This window comes from Lacerta agilis, chromosome 10 (assembly GCF_009819535.1).
Source record: "Lacerta agilis isolate rLacAgi1 chromosome 10, rLacAgi1.pri, whole genome shotgun sequence".
Taxonomy (NCBI): Eukaryota; Metazoa; Chordata; class Lepidosauria; order Squamata; family Lacertidae; genus Lacerta; species Lacerta agilis.
This window is the reverse complement of record NC_046321.1, coordinates 62,386,008-62,405,595: the sequence shown is the minus strand read 5'-3', so window position 1 is coordinate 62,405,595 and position 19,588 is coordinate 62,386,008. Positions and strand designations below refer to the sequence as shown.

Here is a 19,588-nt window from a genome sequence, read left to right as displayed (position 1 = left end):
AGGAATTTTTTTATTTTGTTCTGACTGCAGCAGACCAACATGGCTACCTACCTGTAACTATGTCTTAGGGTAGATCTGTTGGCATAGGATACAACCTGGGGGAGACATCTCAATGGCGCTAGCTTCCAAGTATTATTTTTCTCATATTACGACATGTTTGAGTTGATCCAGAATCTCTCTTGCAAGATTGCTGAATTACAAATGCTGCCCAGTTTTGTTTAACTCTCAGCTTTTGATTGTAGGCTGTTGGCTTTTTACTTTTTCTTTTTTCTTTACTCCTGTTGCTGGTCTTTCTGCTGTTTCAATCTAATGTTTTCCCCGGCAAGTCTGCAGCTACTACACATATCTCTAACAGTTGCTTGCAAATGTCCCCGTAGTTTAAGCCCAATGCTTGTAGCTGTTTTATATACCAGCTAAAAGTAGTAACCATTCTAAAGCTGTCAATACACTAATGGAAATAATGGATTGTATCCAACTAAAACAAAATCGAAAATTCTATCTAGTAGCACCTTAGAGACCAACTGAGTTTATTCCTGGTATGAGCTTTCGTGTGCATGCACACTTCTTCCTCTGAACAAACTCAGTTGGTCTCTAAGGTGCTACTAGATAGAATTTTCGATTTTGTTTTGACTATGGCAGACCAACACGGCTACCCACCTGTAACTGTATCCAACTAAGTTCTGCTCAGAGTACATCCACTGAAAACAATGGGCCTGTGCTAACTGCGCGGATTCATTTCAATGAGTGGTAGACATATACTACTCGTGAGTATGACTAAATTGGATACAATCTGTTGACATTTACGGCTGTTTGTATGCTTTGAGCTTTAGTAATTGTAACCCAAAATCAAAATTTTGGCACGGATTTGTTATCAGAATGAAGGCTTCAATATCCTTAATTATTTAAAGGAATATTGTACTGCTATGTTTAAAATTATTTTTTAAATTATTGCAAAGCGAAAAGCAAAAATAACACGACCAAATCTCAATTTAGTTTTTTTTGGGGTGGGGAGAACACACAAGGAGGTTAATCTTTTTTATTTTAAACTAGATAACTGTAATTTTGAACATGGTTCCAAAGCAGATACCAGCACCCTTAGATTCCCCCCCACCCCCGCTCATAATGCATGCACGAATTAACATAAACGCAAGCAGGCACGTTGCAGCCATTTTATCAGGATCTCCCCCAACCGAGTTCTGTAAAAATTCTTGAGGAAGCTGGAAATGGCTTGCACAAGAGTCTCTATGATATAAACAGTAACTGGGGAAAGAGAGAGATTTTTGCAGCTCACTCCCCCAGAGTTACTAAACTCGGTAGTAAAGTCTGCAGACTGGTGCAGCCTCCTTACACAGCGATGCGATTGTTCATTCTTTTTTGCAATGGAATCTTTACTCTGCTGATGCCTGTATTCTTTTTCCGTAATCCTACCACCGTTCATTGTAGGTCTGATGAAAGTGATTCCTCTCTGTCGGAGGTACACAGGTACTCTCTCTTCCTCCTTTCCATCTTCTGGAATCTTATTGATATGTTTAATACCTTAGTGCAGTTCTTAAGTTAACTAACTCTTTTCTGCATGGCTTTCTTTATTCCGCGTCCCGTCCCTCTCCAAAACATTCATATGTTCCTTGCATCGTTTTATTTTTATTGTGATGGAAGCGTAAAACATTTGGTTTGGGTTTTTTTCTTTGTCCAGCATGTGTACTTTTTATAGCATTCAATGGACAAAATTTGTGTTTGTGTGGTTCACTTCTTTTTGTTTAAACACATATTTTTCTTTCTTTTAAATCCCTGGAAAACACGATAGGTCAATATGCACCTTTTTGTTGTCCTCAATCTGCTTTGTTGATAGCGAAAAGCTATATTGAACTGTGTCAGGGTGTTTTTTTATTTGGTATATCCTGTGCCGTTCACATTAATATCGTATTCTAAAGATGGGCAGAATAACATACCTGAAGGAAAAAAATGTTTCACCAAAAAAGAGCAAATAGCAGTAATAACTAGCATTTTTATTTCCTATACCTGTAGCTTAGGCACTGAGCAAAGATAACTGTTTTTCCTTTCTATAAATAAAGAGGCTAGGAGATATATAAGCAACTTCTAAATGAGCCAAATGCAGACAGGGATAGGAGTTCCATTTCGTATTATCCTGTATTCAGATTACATGTTGAGACAAATTGGCCCATTGTATGCACTATACATTTACAGCAGTGTAATATTACTTTAAACATCCATCTCTTCTCCCCTCCCCCCCCCGCACCAAATCCTGGGATTTATAGTTTGTAACGGGTGCTGAGTGTACTTAGGAAAACTCTATTCCCCTCGTAGATCTACAACTCCCTGAGTGGTTTAACAATCAACAATCCCTCTTCCCTGGGAACTGTAGCTCTGTGAGAGGAATAGGGCTCCCTTAAGTACACTCACCACCCTTAACAAACTACAGTTCCCAGATTCTTTGAGGGTAGCCATGGCTGTTTAAAGCTGCAAAAGTATAGTGCGATGGGGCCATGGGTAGGATCAACGGCATTCTCATATTTTCCAGCTGTGTGTGAGCTTTTATATTGCACACGGATCTCCTCTGCCTGCAACAGCTCCTCCATTCATTTAAACTGAGGAAGTAGGTCAATGTGTGCGTCTCTCAGCACATTCCACTTCTGCTTGTCGATGTTTGTCACAATACTTTGGACAGTCATCCCTCTTTCTCTCTCCAGTACGGTTATTTGTAAGGGCTTCCTTGTACTGTAGTTGTTTTTTTTTTTAATGTTAGTCTATTGCGTATCAGCCACACAACCAGTATGCATTGCCCTTTTCAAGGATATATGTAACCTCTTCTCTGCCGTGTCACCTGAGAATTTTGCTGAAGTCTTTTACTCTTCTCTTTATTGCTGATACCTGGTTTGCACTATGCATGTCTACAGTCCACTTTAGGGTGTGTGTGTGTGTGTGTGGTTTGTTTTTGTTTTTTAAAGCAAGCAACGTCACTGGGCTTTCAATAGGCATCTCTGCAATCCTGTATTGTTTCTGAAATGCTGGAGCTTCAAAGCAATTCAAAGGGAATTCAGTTTCTCCCCTGTTTGAAAGCAGTTGCATTTGTAAGGAAAATCTGGAATTGGTTCCCATTCTTCCTCAAGTGCCACATCACGTTGGAACACTAAATGCTCCATGTGCTGCATGCATCTACCTTGACTATACATTTCTTGCCAGGATAAGTTCAACTGCATTTCTCAGAATGTATGTGCTACTCACTTCCTTCTGACTTTGCATCCAATTTATCTTTACTTAAATCAAATTTAACACAGACAGACAGACAGACAGACACACACACACACACACACACACACACACAGCACTCACCTTTCTGCCTACTAAGGAGGCTTCAAGGGATATTGGTGTCCCCGTTTAACAGGATAGAATACATTTTAGCTGTGACTTAACTACTGTTAATTCCGCCATGGATGCTTTTGTTAATGGAACCCAAAATGGCATGCAGACTGAAAGTCAATTTAGTTCAGGGATGCTCTCTAGATGTTGCTGGTCTGCAACTTGCCTCATTCCTGATCATTAGCTACAGTGAGGGGGGAAAGCATTTGATCTTTTTGTTCCTGTTGTTATTCTGTCTCTCACGGCTACAATAAACCTACCATTAAAATTAATGGACTGGTCATTTCTTCATCAGAGGGCAAACGGGCAAATTTAGCAGGGGATCAAATACTTTCCCCCCTCACTGTATGTTGGCTGGGACTGATGGGAGTTGAATACCAACAACATTCAGAGGGTCAGGGGTTCTCCATCCCTGGATCAGTTTTTTATGAATCCTGTCAGTCTAAACACCCATTCATACTTCCAATTTCTGTAAAGGCTAAACCCTTCATAGAAGAGTGAGTTGAAAACATGGAATTTTTTCCTCATCTGAAACTGCCTCCATGAGAAAATAAGCAAAGGCACCCTTTCAGGAAGAATACTGGCCTTCAATCCTTCTATCCCACATGGACGATTCCTCCGTGCATTTATTTGTGCAGTTCCCCTGCTACCTTTCTGCCCTGTCAGGGACCCAAAGAGATGAACCAAAACAGGACACAAGAATCCAACAATATTATACAGTGGTACCTTGGTTGTTGAATGTAATCTGTTCCGGAAGACCATTTGACTTCCGAAATGTTAGACAACTGATGTGCAAAGGGCTGGCTGCAATTGGAAAAATTGAAGAACTCGCAGCAGAAGCCGTTCAACTTCCGAGGCGCATTCGAAAACGGAAGCAATTACTTCCGGGTTTTCAATGTTTGACGTTCAGCTTCCGAGATGCTCGAAAACCAAGACACCACTGTAAAAGTCATAATCGGTGTCGGACCTTGGGGGTCTTGAATTTCAGCAGCGACCTGTGTGACACCAAAATTCAGGCCCCCCTCCCTCATGCTCCATTCTAAATCATAGTTGGGGCATTCCCTGTGGTTCCCCAAGGCTCTGGACCCAGTTTGGTGTGTTAATGTGTGAATTGGTTCCCTGCTGGAAATCCATGGCAGCAACAGCTTCTAAGGCGAGCAGTCCTTGTTCCAGACAAGCGAGCTTGTGATCTGATCCGTCAGGGCTCTCACTGTGTTCTTAAACAAGGGCTGCTCAAGGTTTAAAGCAAGCACAGGGTTGCCAAGCAGATTGAGTACATAGCCAGGTAAACAGAGAGTACACATAGAAGCTTGCAGTGGAAACCTTCCATGCTAAAAGCAACATGCAAGCTGCTTTCAACATGATGAGCATCCCCTGAGCTTTGCTTCTGCTTCCCAAGGCAGCTGCCTCCTGAGCTGCCCGTATGGTCGAGTTGGCCCTGAAAGCATTAATTTTTAAATTCAATGCAAAAAAATTGCAAGAGAACAGATGCATGGAAAAACAAACATTTCCTTTCTATGCATATGAGTATAGCAGAATTCACATGACTATAATCCAGCTGCTTTCTTTTTTGCAAATCAAGCAGTACTAAAGGAATCAAACCAATAAGGGCTAAATTCAACCAGAGCCAATAGTTAAATGTCCTGAAACAAGCCTCTGAAAAAATGAAGGGGAGACCAGCTTTGAAACACAGAGAAAATTTGTATCGCACGACTTCCAATGGGCTGAAATTGGCATCAGCTCAAATTTGAATCCCATCAACAGAACTAAAGGTGTGGTCTTAAAAACATCAAACACAGCAGTGTGACATTATAAAATTAGGACCTTTCATTTTGGGGGGAAAATGCATCACAATTTTAATGAAGTTTTTTCTACCACATATTCTTATTCCGCTGGCCATGTTCTAGAGGAGCTGGTTTCTCTGGCACAGAATTTGGATCTGTATGAGTGGGTGGTCTGGATTGCAGAAGGCACCCAATGCCCTAATCTGATGGAATTCTGGAAAGTCTCAGAATTCTGGAGTTCGAAGGGACTGTGAGGATCATCTTGTCCAACCCCCTGCAATGCAGGAATCTTTCACCTAAAGTGGGGCTCAAACCCAGAGCCCGGAGGTGTGCTGTTCCTCACCTTTTGCAGAGCAATGCCAGTGGGTGCTCTTGGCTCAACAAAATGATCAGGGTTGACCCCACCATCAGTGCTAGTGGTGGAAAACTCCTTTGTGATAGGAGCAGAATACCCGAACTTACAGTCTGCTGTATATAAATAGGTCAACACATTCATCTGCCTTATTCTACAGATTCCTGTAAGATCTCTGAGGATTCTGGCAGGGTGGGGGAAATGTATGATGGAGAAAGGACCTGTCACAAATTCTAATCCACTGCTTCATTTGTTTCCTTTTCTAGAGGCATAATCAACCCATTCTCTTCATCCAAATGCGTCAGATCTTCGCCAATTCATTGTATTCACATTGCTGAAGGTCATACGAAGGCTGTGCTTTGTGTCGATTCTACTGACGACCTCCTCTTTACAGGATCAAAAGGTTTGACAAGTCTCTTGTTGGTCTTGCAGCTTTCTGAATCCTCTTCATATACCGATGGAGCTACCCAAAGAGAGGAAGCTGACTACTAAGAAGGGAGGCAAGCAATTGATGGAGAGATCCACCGTGAGGCAGTGTCTTTATCACAAATAATTGCTAACTTTGGAGTTTTGCAGAACTCTTCGTCAGGCCAGATGTTAAAGAAGGCAGGGAGCGGTGTTGAGAGAAAGAGGCTGGCTTGATGTTGAAGCCACAGTCTACCTTTAGTCAGTCTTACGATGGAAGTATAGAGGGTCATGGCAGATTTGGTTGAATGAGACTCAGCCTAGGTGCCATGCAGGTTTCAGGTTGCAGAATTGCTGGGATAAAGAAAAACAGAGTGGCTGATTCCCCATTTTTAAAAAACCCAGTAGTTACCTGAATTTGTGTCCCGCTTTTAGTGAAATATGCAGGATTCCTTTTAGGTAGAGAAGTACAGAAGAACATGGCAATTCCTACATTAGCTTGAGTTTAATTTTAGCTGTTAAAACAAAAACGAGTGGGAAACAAACTGACTTTACTTCATTTATTGGTCAGAGGAAATGCAATATACAGAAAATCCCTTCTGTAGGTAGTAAAATATCACCCTCTTCCAGTTTTTGGGTGTGAACTAGCAAGTCTTCTTTCACTGTGTGTGTGATTCCCATTGTCCCAAGGTGGAGGATCTTTCTGTATGTTCTCAAGGAAAAGAACTCCAGCAGTGAGACTACTCTCACCTTGTGAGTGAGGCACATTTGCAGGTTCTTTTTGGAGTACAAGGAGTATAATTGTGGTATATATTATGTCTAGATAATGTCACTGCTCCTATCATGTAAGCAGGGTAATAAAAGTCTTTGCATTCATGAAATATCATGCATATTTCTCACATGATGAACGGGATGTTAACTGGAGACTCTCGTGTGTAAATGAAGCTCTGTGGCTCAAAACACCACAGATCATTCTTTAATTCCGTCTCCCGCTCAAAGCATAGCACATTTCAGTGATGTGCAAACCAATGTTAAGAAGGCAGTGGCATGGCACCTTTGAGACTGGGGTGGAGGGGACAGAAAGGCTTAAGAGAAAAGTGTAGGAATAAAGGCAAATCACATAGTACAGTGAGTAGTCTTCATATATCAGGCACGTCCAACTCCCAAGAGACTGCGATCTACTCCCAGTATAAAAAACCTGGCAGTGATCTAACCATTGTCATTGGAGGATTGACCAGAGCTGTTGAGCTTTTTTTAGGAAGCCGGAGTAGTTGAGCTTTTCTTTTTTTTCTCCCCCCCCCCAATAGCTGTGGGTGCAATAATTGACCAAGGACACCCTGTGATCGAACAAAAGATAGTGATCGACCTGTTGGACAGGCCTGTCGTATATTAATTAAAAAGCTAATGTCCTTAAATGCTAAGTAAGGCTGCATGTTACATTTTTTACATGCGCATGTAGTAGACCTGCATTTAGCAGACACTAAAATAATGAATCGCCTCCACACCTCTCTTTAAACCAAACATAGCCATACTGTAGATGAGGTTAAAAAGTATTGGTCTGTAATCTCTCGTGTGAGTCCTTACCTTATTTAAATGTAGTGTTTTTATCAGTCTTTATCCACAAAGGAATTAAGGGGAGCATATTCAGGTAATGTAAATATTCTTCCAACAAAATATAAAAATACAGTAGTTCATCAAACATTAAAAGCTTCCCTTTATTTTATAGTGGAACATGGGAGCTGAAATTAAGCTACTGAAAGTCTTGCCAATCAGTGCACCATTAAACGTAAATATTAGGTTAAGCTTTTACTGGTAAGAATGTGCAAGCTCTTGAAGATGTAGTACCAATCAAGGAAGAATGCCTAATAAAATTTATGGATTATGCTGAAATGGCAAGATTAACAGGTGTAATAAGAAACCAAGAATATTTTTTTAAAGAGATTTTCTTGTTTCTTTTTTCCTTAGTATATGTAGGATTTGGTGTCAGCATCATTTGTGTTGGTTCTCTGTTGTTCGCTTGTATTTCCTTGGCGGTGAGAGGTCGCGGTTGGCGTAGGGTGTGCTTGTTCCTTTGTGGTTGGCTGTGGTGATCTTTGGTTTTCTGTGTGAGTGGGGTGGGTGGGTGTTTTGGATCAGGTTAGCCATATTGATTTGTATGCTGCCGGTAGGTTTTTGTCATTATCTTGTTGTGCTGTGTGTGTGATGAAGGGGGACCATATGGGGGTGAAGGTATCTTCTCCTGCTTGTCCCTGTGCTAGTTTTAGGTTGCTGGTTAACTTTTCTAGTAGGGCTGTTTCCCATACTACTTGGTACCATTGGTCCATGCTTACTCCTGACAGGTCTTTCCAGTGTCTGGTTATGATGTTTCTGGCTGCTGAGAGTAGATGGATTATGAGTTCCTTGTGTTGTAAGTGGGCATTATTGTCTTGGAAGATGTTTAGTAAAGCCAGTTCTGGGGTGGTTTCTAGCACTTGTTTGGTTATTTTGCTTATTTCTCGTATGGTTGTTGTCCAGAATGTTTGGATTTTGGGGCACTCCCACCACATATGGAAGTATGTGCCCGTGGAGGTGCATCCTCTCCAGCATTTTGGTGAGGTTCCTGGGCATATTTGTGCTAATTTTCTTGGCGTTAGATACCACCTGTAGGTTAGTTTTAGGGTGAGTTCCCTTCTTTTTGTTGATATGGATTTAAAGGGGGGTTTAGACCACATTCTGGTCCATTGGGTGGGGTTGATTTCGTATCTTATGTCATCCTCCCATTGTCTTTTGATTGTGTCTAGGGGGTTTGTGGGATTCTTTAGTAGTATTTTGTATATTGCGGATACTATTCCTTTGCCGTGTCCCTTTGTCATTAGGATGAGGTTTTCGAAGGTTGTCAGGGGTCTAGTTGCTGTTGATTTTACTGTTGGGTTGTTTAAGAGGGCATGTAATTGGTGTTGTGCTAGCCATGGCATTTGGGTGTCTTCTAATTTGTCCTGTATTTCTTGTGTTGATAAGGGTTTGTTATTTATGTAAAAGTCTATTAGACCAATAATATTTTTTTAAATCAAAGATTGGGGAAAAATTGTGGAGTATTTGAAAAACTCGTATGCAAATAAGCTCATTAGCAGGTCTAACATAAAACTAGCAGATAAGCAGATTATTATGAGAAACTAAGGAATAACCTAAATATGGAGTAATGTTGAAAATGCAGTATGAAAATTAAAATTTAAAAGAAACCACAAAGGGCAGGTGGGGAAGTCAAATATATGTGTATTAGAATATATGTGTATTAGACTTTCATTATTCAGAAATGTATGGGATTTGTGTTTTTGTTATTGTATGTTTGTAAAAAAAACCATTTTCTTTTTTGAAAAATAAAATTAAAGAATGTGCAAGCTCTCAAGTTCCACAAAGCCTACAGATAAACTAAAGTGGAGTGCATAAGGGTGAATAATCAGAGCTTAATCTAGACAAGATTGCATTGCTCATGGTCAGGGATCCTAGTGTTTGCTGGAGTGGTGATTCACCAACCACAGAAACTTCCTGGGAATGAGGAATTTGGGCACTGCCATAGGTGTCCTGATAACTAACACATTGTGCTCTTCGTGGAGCTCTCTTCAAGGCTATTCACAAGCCACTGTTGTTTCAGAGTGAGGCAGCTAAGTAATTTTGTGTACAGGCTGCAAAGAATATAGAACACTGGTTCTGTGGGAGCTTCGCTGGTTGAGGTCGAAGGTTTCCCCTTTCAAGGGTCCATGGCTGGAAAGTCAGTCACCACGGGGGGAGGGGGGGCTGAATCAAGAAAGACTTTATTTTGTGTGCACGAAAGGTAAGAGCACTGGTGCAAGTAACACCACACCACACCTAGGATGTCAAGACAGATTCAGTTATAGTTTCACAAAACACGGAAAGATTCAGAGCAGCCATCCCATGGCATTGCTAATAGCGTACATAAGCTTTTATGGCACATTACATACATCGCCCCGACTCCTGGGGCATGCGCATTGTGAACAGGCGATCCTCAGCATGCTCCCTGCATAATCATCTTGAAGACAACTGACCCTTGCTATTCCTTATTTTGCCATACCCTGCTTAAGCAAGTATTACCCAAGTGTTGTCTCCAACCCTCTTAGTTCATCCTTTCTCCTGTTACACCTCATATAGCAAGCTAAACATTTCACATAGGAAGTACCCGAATTAGCAAACAGGCCATTTCGCCACGGACCACAGTCATTTCATGCCCTTCCCTTCCTTCCTTACCAAAACACTGCAAAACCAAGCATTATCATTATTCAGCTCCCCTTCAAGATGTAATGAAATCCCCACAGCAAAATTGGGAACCAAACAAGAGTATGGTGAAAAACCAGTGAAGCCTACTGTAATATAAAATACAATGTAAAATGCATAAGAAATGTCTATTGTGCTCTTGTGGGGCTTCTTACTCCTGCAATTTATTGGTGATTGGGTGGTATCTAAGTTGTTTCACACACCAAAACAGTATTATCTGTGTTGCACAGTATATTACAATGGTAGCCACTTTTTAATTTGCTGTTCTTTTTCTGCTTTCTTTTTGTCTAGATCGCACGTGTAAAGTATGGAATTTGGTGACTGGGCAGGAAATAATGTCTCTGGGTGGTCATCCCAACAACGTAGTATCTGTAAAATACTGTAATTATACTAGCTTGGTCTTCACAGTCTCTACATCTTATATTAAGGTGTGGGACATCCGCGATTCTGCCAAGTGCATCCGAACGCTCACGTAAGTTGCAACTCCGAAAAGCAGAATTTTAATATTAACATTTGGCGTAACATTTTGCATTAAGCGGTGAGAAAATTGTACTTAACGTTAAATGTAGTTAATCTTAAAGCTCGTAGGATAAAACCCAGCTACTTCGTTGTAAAACCCATTGAGTCGAAAAAGTGAATGAATTTACTAATTTTAAGATGTGCAGCATAAGAAAGGTGGCCGTGTCTTATAGTGTGGAGGAGTGGGGGGGGATACAAGAAAGAAAAAGTAGTTTTAATGTTGTTTTAATGTCTGCTTACAGGTGGGCACGTAGCACCTGGGCAGCATATAGTAGAGGCTTTATGGACAAAAACGACGAGCTTAGGTGAAGAGTAGCAAGTAGAAAAGGCTGAAAGAAAGTGATGTGAGATAGCAGGAAGAGACTTGTTTTGTTTCTCAGCAAGTTCTGAGTTCACCTCACCCAGTCTCTCCCGTACCAGGAGTTATTATAGAAAAATCAGACTATGGATTTCACTTTACTTTGAAAGCTTCTACAAAACCACAGGGCAATGTCTTTACTGCTCCTGTTTCCTGATACCTTTTTAGCCAGAGAGTAATCTGGCACTGGAAAGCATATAGTCTACCACTGACTTTGGACGCATCAGTTTACATTTTAAGTTTCCCCCTACATACTGACGTCTTCAATTCGTACATGCATCCTGGTCACGTGATGGCTCAAGCCATGTGCAGATGGATTGCCAGTTTTTAGAACTCTTGATTTTTTTTGGAGGCCTCTGAAATGGATTGATTACTTACACGTGTGTTTGGGTAGTGCTCTTTTTCTGGGAAGGTTTGTACTTTTGTCCATTTACTGTATTTATTTTTCCCAGTTTGAACTATAAAACAGTGATTTTCTGGAGTCAAAATGAGAGTACCATTTTTTAAGGGAAAATGCACCTGGTTAGGGGAATATTTTACTTGCTGTAACTAGAACTAGAAGTAACTAGAAAAGTCAGCAAACATTGGTCATATTGTGGCATTTGAGTTCTCCCTTGTACCCATGAACCTGAATGGCTCCCATAACGATGTCTTGTCATTTTTCTCAGTTGCCTGCTTAGAATATTTGGGCAATAAATATACAAATGAGATATAAATAAATACATTGGAATTGTTGCTTATAAGAGGCTAGGACGCTTTGCAAGAATGATTCCCCTCATCCTTTGTCCACATTCAGAATACAATGTGCTTGTAGGATTGATGGAAATACTTGGTGTGTGTCTTCCCATCTTAGATCATTGCAAGTTTATTTCTCTCTTGTTTTTTCTGCGTGCAAAACTCAGGTCTTCAGGCCAGGCGATGCCAGTTGATGCATGTTCTGGCAGTACCAATAGAACTGTGACAATTCCAGCTGGAGAGAACCAGATCAACCAGATAGCTCTAAACCCAACAGGCACGTTTCTCTACGCAGCCGCAGGAAATGCCGTGAGAATGTGGGACCTGAAGAGGTAAAGCTTTCCAAAATACTTACTGAGCATGCGAAGATCCCGTGAAGCCCATTGCGGCTGCAGCCAACTGGCACATCCATGGCAATGACCGTTCCCCACATCAAAAGGGGGGCGGCGTTTGCGTGGTCGCATCCCGTCCCCTGGATTCCAGTGTGACTCCTGGTAGTTCGGGCTGGAGTCGCCTTCCCCCAGGCAGGGATACCTGGGGTCTCCGCCTACCTTAGTTAACCACCCAATCCCACCTGGAGAGGCATTGCCAGGGGATTGGCCAAGTAAGGGGAAGGACCACCCAGCCCACACAATAGAAGGTGTAGCCCCAGGCCTACTTTGTCCGCTGACGAAGTCCAGCGATGTGCTCTCTGTAGAAGCTCTGGAGCGGGACTGCCACTTCCCAGGTAGGCTACACCTTCTATTGTGTGGGCTGGGTGGTCCCTCCCCTTACCTGGCCAATCCCCTGGCAATGCCTCCCCAGGTGGGATTGGCCAGGGGATTGGCCAGGTAAGGGGAGGCACCACCCAGCCCACACAATAGAAGGTGTAGCCTACCTAGGAAGTGGCAGTCATGCTCCAGAGCTTCTCCCACCCTCCATTCCCTCAATTAATGCTTATTTTTGGAGGTTAACCTATTCTCCACAGGTACGCAGGTGCTGCTATGTCAAGGCCACTGTTGAAGGGCCAGAAAGGAATTTCCCTGCATTGGCAGGTTTTGCCTTTCCCGTAGCAAAATGTCACAACTTTGCTGGTTTCAGACCTTTAGTCATCTTCCTATATGGGGGGGTGGGGCGGTGACCCCATGCCCTTAGTGCGACGGCGATACCAGGGTTCCCCATTAAAGGGGTCTTGGGGGGAGGCATTGGCCATATGCCGAGAGGTTGTCATTGCTCTCCCCCACCAGTGCTTGAACATATGTTCTCCAGAGCTAACCCAATCCCCACACATTCTGGATAACCCTGAAGTTTCCCAGATCCCCGGCTGGGGACTGGGAAGGATAAACACTCAGTTCCTGAGCCAAGGTGTCCCTACACCTGAATCTTAATAAAGTTGTGGCCAATTTTAATCCCATAGCATGCTGTCTTGTGTCATTATTCTGCTCAGGGGTCGTCTGGGGTTTGGGGGACTCTGCCTGTCCACGCAATAGTCCATGGTAGGGAACAGCCTATAGGCTTTTTGCTCTATGGGCCTTCTCACAATCTGTTTGTGTTGTGGGAACTGAGGCATTATGGCTTTCCCCCATACCTTTCTGCTTATACAAGAAGCCCTGGGCTATGTGGGATGAATCCGTGCTGTGGCTCTTCCCTGTGCGGGTGCCTCTCTTCCTGGGAACTCAAGAGGCCCTGCGCTGCCCAGGCAACTTTAGCATTCCCTGATTCATCACCATTCATCTACAGCAGGCACCCCCAACCTTCGGTCCTCCAGATGTTTTGTACTACAGTTCCCATCATCCCTGACCACTGGTCCTGTTAGCTAGGGATCATGGGAGCTGTAGGCTGAAACATCTGGAGGGCCGCAGGTTGGGGATGCCTGATTTACAGTGATGTCTAAGCCTTTCTGTGGAGTTGAAGTTCTGCTAGCCTCCTATTTTTAACCATGATTTTTGGTGTGAGATGCTGCCTATCCTCAGAAGCGGGGTTGTAAGTGACTGATGGCGTCGAATATGAACTTAGCCAATGAAACAAACAGAGAAGAAAAATTAAGAGTTACAAATAACACAAAGAATGGCACAAATGTGGAAAAAGAAGAAGTCATAAGTAGAATTCCCAACCTTGTATTTACAGCTATTTCTGATCCTGTAGCATTCACCTGCCATCAAGAATGTCAGTAGGAGAAGATCAAAATACAGTGTTTAAACTACTCTGTCCAAAACTAGATATTCCTGCTGTTACTAATGTGGTGTTTCACTCCCACTTGTACCCATATAACTGTCTGCAGGGATCAAAGCCTGATTTCCAGTGCACTTCTGGGAAATGGGCAGGGGAGATGCTTTCTTTTCCTTTGAAATAATTAAAGCTAAGTCACTTTGCCTGCTTCTGTTCATTTTTTTTAGGTTCCAGTCTACAGGAAAACTAACTGGTCACCTCGGCCCAGTTATGTGCCTTACTGTAGACCGCATTTCCAATGGGCAAGATCTCATAATTACTGGCTCAAAGGATCACTATATCAAGGTATTGCCTCCTGCATCTTTACCACAGGAGTAATACAACAAACTCGAGAATAGGCTTCCATTTTCTTTGGTTCTTTCCCTGCAAGATGTGGAAATGCACTGCACTCCATTTCTACTCAGAATAATGCCTGAGGCTGCAATCCTATACCTACAACGGGGGGTAAACCACATTAAGTGCATAAAGACATGTATAGGATGGCACTGCTGGTCTGTCTTTTCTTTTTTCTTTTCCTTCCCAGAAAAGGCTAGTCAAACTGATATTCTCACCTATGCCTGAAAAAATATATAAATTCAAAGTCAAAAAGTATTTGGGAGCTTCTAGGGATTTTGTTTCGATGTTGGAGAATAAAGTAAATTGGATTAACTTTCACTCATTATTCAAGAAAACATACTGTTTCTTCCAGGGAGTTTTATGTTATTTCCTAAATATTAGTATGCATGTGGACTTACTAAGACGTGAAAGTCACTTCTTTTCTCCCAGGTATTTGTGCTTAGGTTTGCAACCTAATCTCAGGAATTGCTTTTATTCCCTTCTTTCTTTAAGAATTATCCCAAATGTTACTTCTGGCCTCTCCTTAGTTTTGACATGAATACTTTATAATTTTTATGGTTCATAGTTACCACATAGACAAAAGGGTGTCAAATCTTCTCATCTTCCTACAGAGACCTCTGTTTACACACAGTTATTGCTATTGATCATCTGGTGATAGTTTGCTATTGAGGCTATAAAATAAGAAATTGACAGTGTAGCAAAAAGGCCTCAAATTGTTTTCTGTGTAATAATCTGGTGTCCATTCTTTGCGATACTGTGATAGTGAGATGGACAGAGATAATAATGGCAACATTTGTCCAAAAAAAAAACCATACACCTGTCATTTGAGTTAAAGGGGGAAATTAAGTAAATCTGTGCTGGGTTATATACTTCAGATAAGGCATCATTTTTATTGAATTAATTATTAAAATCAGTTCATGGTTGGTACTACTGCACTATTACAAATCCTTTGTAGACGTTTGTATAATGCTACTGTGTTGAGTGGGTATTTATGTTTTGTCAATTCCTGGCCAAGATTCTGTTGCAGATTTGAAATTGTTTTGCTCCTATTCCAGATGTTTGATGTAACTGAAGGAGCTCTGGGAACTGTAAGCCCTACACACAACTTTGAGCCTCCCCATTATGATGGCATAGAAGCGCTTACTATTATGGGAGACAACCTTTTTAGTGGATCCAGAGATAATGGAATTAAAAAGTGGGACTTGGCTCAAAAGGACCTCATCCAGGTACTGTTAAAATATAATACAAACCATGCAAAACAGAGCTGCCCCCAAATTGAAATTCTTCAGCTACTCCAAAATGATGCTTGAAAATTTTGAAAGCTAAAAATAATAGTGTTTGGATCTAGAAAACAGAATCTGAAAAAGTTTGGATTGAAATTTTTTTGTTTGACTCTAAATCAGCTGGGCTTTTCTTCACCTAAGCAGAGGATTGACAACATGCAGCATGCTATATGTTGACAGAACTTTTCTGTGGTCCTCAGACTTCTGGCAGAATTCCCAGCAACCTTCTTAACTGGAAGTTTCTAAACTTCACAATTGCAGAGGATGTGTTTGACCATGCAGTAGAGAAATGTGGGAGTAGGAAAGCACACACTCTAATTTCAATAGTTGCTATATTGCCAACTTGCTCTGGAGTAAGCAAGTCATAGTTTTTTTAAGAGGTAGACTTAAGTATTCCATAGTTTAATCATATGCATTGCCCTCCGCTTCATATTATCTGATGCTTTTTTCAGATCTGAACTGCTTGCCTTTCCCCTCCTTGTGGATGATGTTGTTTCTCGACCTGATTTTGTGATATGTCTTTTCAGCAAGTTCCTAATGCCCACAAGGACTGGGTCTGTGCTCTTGGACTTGTGCCCGGTTCCCCTGTGCTTCTCAGCGGCTGCCGCGGAGGCGTTCTGAAGCTCTGGAATGTAGATACATTCGCACCAATAAGCGAACTCAAGGGACACGACAGTCCCATCAATGCCATCTGCACCAATTCCGGCCAGATTTTTACTGCATCGGAGTGAGTTGCTTTTAATGTTATTTGCACACGCTGCATAGCTGGAAATAATTCTGAGCATTCCAGTTCATTTAAAACACTGGCCGTGAGTGATCTTCTTTGCTTTCCAGTATGTGCAGAAATTAAAAGGGTTTGTCTACATTGTGAACCACCAACTTAATTTCCTGCACATTTACGGTCACACCTGGCAGAGGTTTAAACTGTGTTATTATTTGGGTTGGTTGGGTTTGTTAAAAAAAAAAAAAACTAATGTAAAATGTTCATTGTTTTATACGGAGACATGTATTTTTTATTGAATATTATGCTATAAGTTACTTGTAAGGGAAAAGCATAAAAATAGGTAAGCTTGTGACATAGCTGCTTGTTTGCAGTTAGTGAGCCTTTGTTTGTCAAATGGAAGTGCTTTGATGTCATGCCATAATACCTAATACAATGTATTAAAAAACAGCAGTGGCATCATAGTTTATTAAGACTAGTGTAAATGTCAAGATGTAAGGGACGCAGGTGGTGCTGTGGTCTAAACCACAGAGCCTAGGGCTTGCTGATCAGAAGGTCGGCAGTTTGAATCCCCATGGCGGGGTGAGCTCCCGTTGCTCAGTCCCAGCTCCTGCCAACCTAGCAGTTCGAAAGCACGTCAAATTGCAAGTAGATAAATAGGTACCGCTCCAACGGGAAGGTAAATGGCGTTTCCGTGCGCTGCTCTGGTTCTCCAGAAGCGGCTTAGTCATGCTGGCCACATGGCCCGGAAGCTGTCTGTGGGCAAACGCCGGCTCCCTTGGCCTATAGAGCGAGATGAGCGCTGCAACCCCAGAGTCGTCCGCGACTGGACCTAATGGTCAGGGGTCCCTTTACCTTTCCTGCTTATTGGGGTGACAGTCATGGGGGCTGCTGGGGGGTGGGTGGGTCATGCAAATATGCTTTATCTGGCTCCCTCGGCCTGTAAAGCGAGATGAGTGCTGCAACCCCAGAGTCGTCCGCGACTGGAACAATGGTGAGGGGTCCCTTTGCCTTTACCTTTAAATGTCAAGATACTAAGCAAGCTTTCAGGTATACTGGAGCTCTTCTGGAGCCTTATAATTCTGATCAGCTCAAAAGCTTGCTCATGACTATGTGACTTTTATTTAGTCCTTATAAATGTTATGTGCTACTATTTTATTTGGGTCTTTATACCTAGTGAACCAACAGAATCAATAATATAGAGCAGGCATCCCCAAACTCGGCCCTCCAGCTGTTTTGGGACTACAATTCCCACCATCCCTGACCACTGGTCCTGTTAACTAGGGATGATGGGAGTTGTAGTCCTAAAACAGCTGGAGGGCTGAGTTTGGGGATGCCGGATATAGAGCCTCTTTCAGTTTGCTGCTCAGTCTGTTTCCTATATTTCACAGTGGTGCAATTAAATTGTTGTGGGACACATTTGAGAATCTCTGCTCTGTTTGAGCTAGCAAGTATCTAAAAATCATTGAGCTGCTCCACATTCGCTTTCTCGAGAGACTGCTTTTGATTAAGGGAACATTTCAGTGGAAGAGTTTTTGGTTGTCTTAATTCACGGGTAGATAAATGGGGAAATGGCTTTTCTCTGCTTCTTCCTTTTCCCACTCCACGATAATAGATTCAATTGCTTAACAATATCTTGCAGCGATCGAACTGTGAGAATCTGGAAGGCTCCCTGCAGCTTCGATGGACAGATCTCCGATCCTGGTGATGCAAGCGAAGATGTGGCCAGCAATTAAAGACGAGAGTGCTAGACTTCATAGGCACCTGCTTGCAGCTGGGGGAAAAGAAGAAGATGCAGCTCAACTGTACCGTTTTAAGTGTGTCGTATTCTGCTGAAACCGCTGCCCTTAAGAACTGCCTTCTGTACTATATTTCAAACACTAGTCTGTTGGTGGTATGCTTGTCTCACATATAGCGGCTGGATTTGTGTGCATTTATTAGCCTTGTAAGTTGAACAAACTGGAAGCCTTTCACCTGGAATGGTTGTCTCAAGACCTGTAACCTAGGATATGAAAGTGCCCTATGTACCTCACTCTCTGACCCCTTCTGTTCAGCTGAGCTTCACTTTCTGGTTGTATGCAATGCGCCAGCATATCTATTGTCTCATTTCCCGAGCCTTTAATGGAAGGGCAGCGGGGGTCCTAAAAAGTTTACTTATGTTTTGCTGCTGTAAGAAACTAAGACTGGAGTGTAAGGGAGGGGCGGGGGTCTTAGTTTGAGACAGATTACTGCCCTGACTGTGTCATGCTAACAATGAATGCCGTATGACCTGCGTTAGTTGTTAGCATTATACTCTTGCTGACCAAAGTTGTGCAGCTGTGTCTACTCTGTGCTCAGGACTAGAAACTAAAATGCTGTCGAATTATTAACATTTTATTAGTGCTCTGCCTACCACAGTATTCTTACAGAAAAACCTTAAATCTATTTTTCTTATGTTTCCGTCATCTCACGATGTTTTATTTAAGAGAAAAACAAGGTGTCCTTCCTTTTTAACATACTTTGATATGCTGCTAAATATATTTTAGATATGTTTGTTGAACCTTGGAGTTAGTTAAAAGAACGGTAGCAACTGTGTCAACAAAGGCCGAGTGTAAATAGATGGGGTGTAAAGAGAGACTACCTTAACAATGTGCCTGTGTGGATTTTTTAATTGCTGTAGATTTGAGTGTGGATATTGAACGAGAGGGTTGTATAATTTATCCAGCTTTTCGGAACATTCATTTGTAAATTCAGCAAGTTTTAGGAACAGTGTTTTATTGGGTTTGCTGTTGGGTAGAGGATATGAACTTGTAAATGTACTGCTTGTGATAGTTGATGCTTACATTAAAAAAAAGACCCACGCAATTGAATGTGAACACTTTCATTGCCGCTACTTTTGTTTGGCACAATACATGTAGAGAAATTAATGTGACTAGGTGAAACTGCACAGGACCCAAGTACAAAGAAGTGTGTGGTGTTTTCTAAGCAACCCTGTGGCATTCAGACTAAAAAGGGTGCTTTGTGGATTGGTTTGTTACTTTTTAATAGCCTTTGTTAATCCAAAGCAGGGGTAGGCAACCCAAGGCCTGGGGGCTGGATCCGGCCCAATCGCCTTCTCAATCTGGCCCGCAGACGGTCCGGGAATCAGCATGTTTTTACATGAGTATAATGTGTGTTTTTATTTAAAATGCATCTCTGGGTTATTTGTGGGGCATAGGAATTTGTTCACCCCCCCCAAAAAAAAATAGTCCGGCCCCCCAC

The 19,588-nt window shown here is 42.1% G+C and overlaps 1 protein-coding gene across 1 annotated transcript in view; it reads left to right on the top strand.

Moving 5' to 3' along the window:
• Positions 1 to 19,188, top strand: part of KIF21A (kinesin family member 21A) — a 97,954-nt gene extending 78,766 nt beyond the window's left edge. The window contains 8 exon segments of the mRNA XM_033163529.1: positions 1,444 to 1,482; positions 5,781 to 5,917; positions 10,480 to 10,660; positions 11,968 to 12,132; positions 14,176 to 14,293; positions 15,400 to 15,570; positions 16,155 to 16,354; positions 17,991 to 19,188. Coding sequence (XP_033019420.1) covers positions 1,444 to 1,482; positions 5,781 to 5,917; positions 10,480 to 10,660; positions 11,968 to 12,132; positions 14,176 to 14,293; positions 15,400 to 15,570; positions 16,155 to 16,354; positions 17,991 to 18,084 — 1,105 coding nt within the window. The 3' untranslated portion in view covers positions 18,085 to 19,188.
• Positions 19,189 to 19,588: the final 400 nt, after the last annotated feature.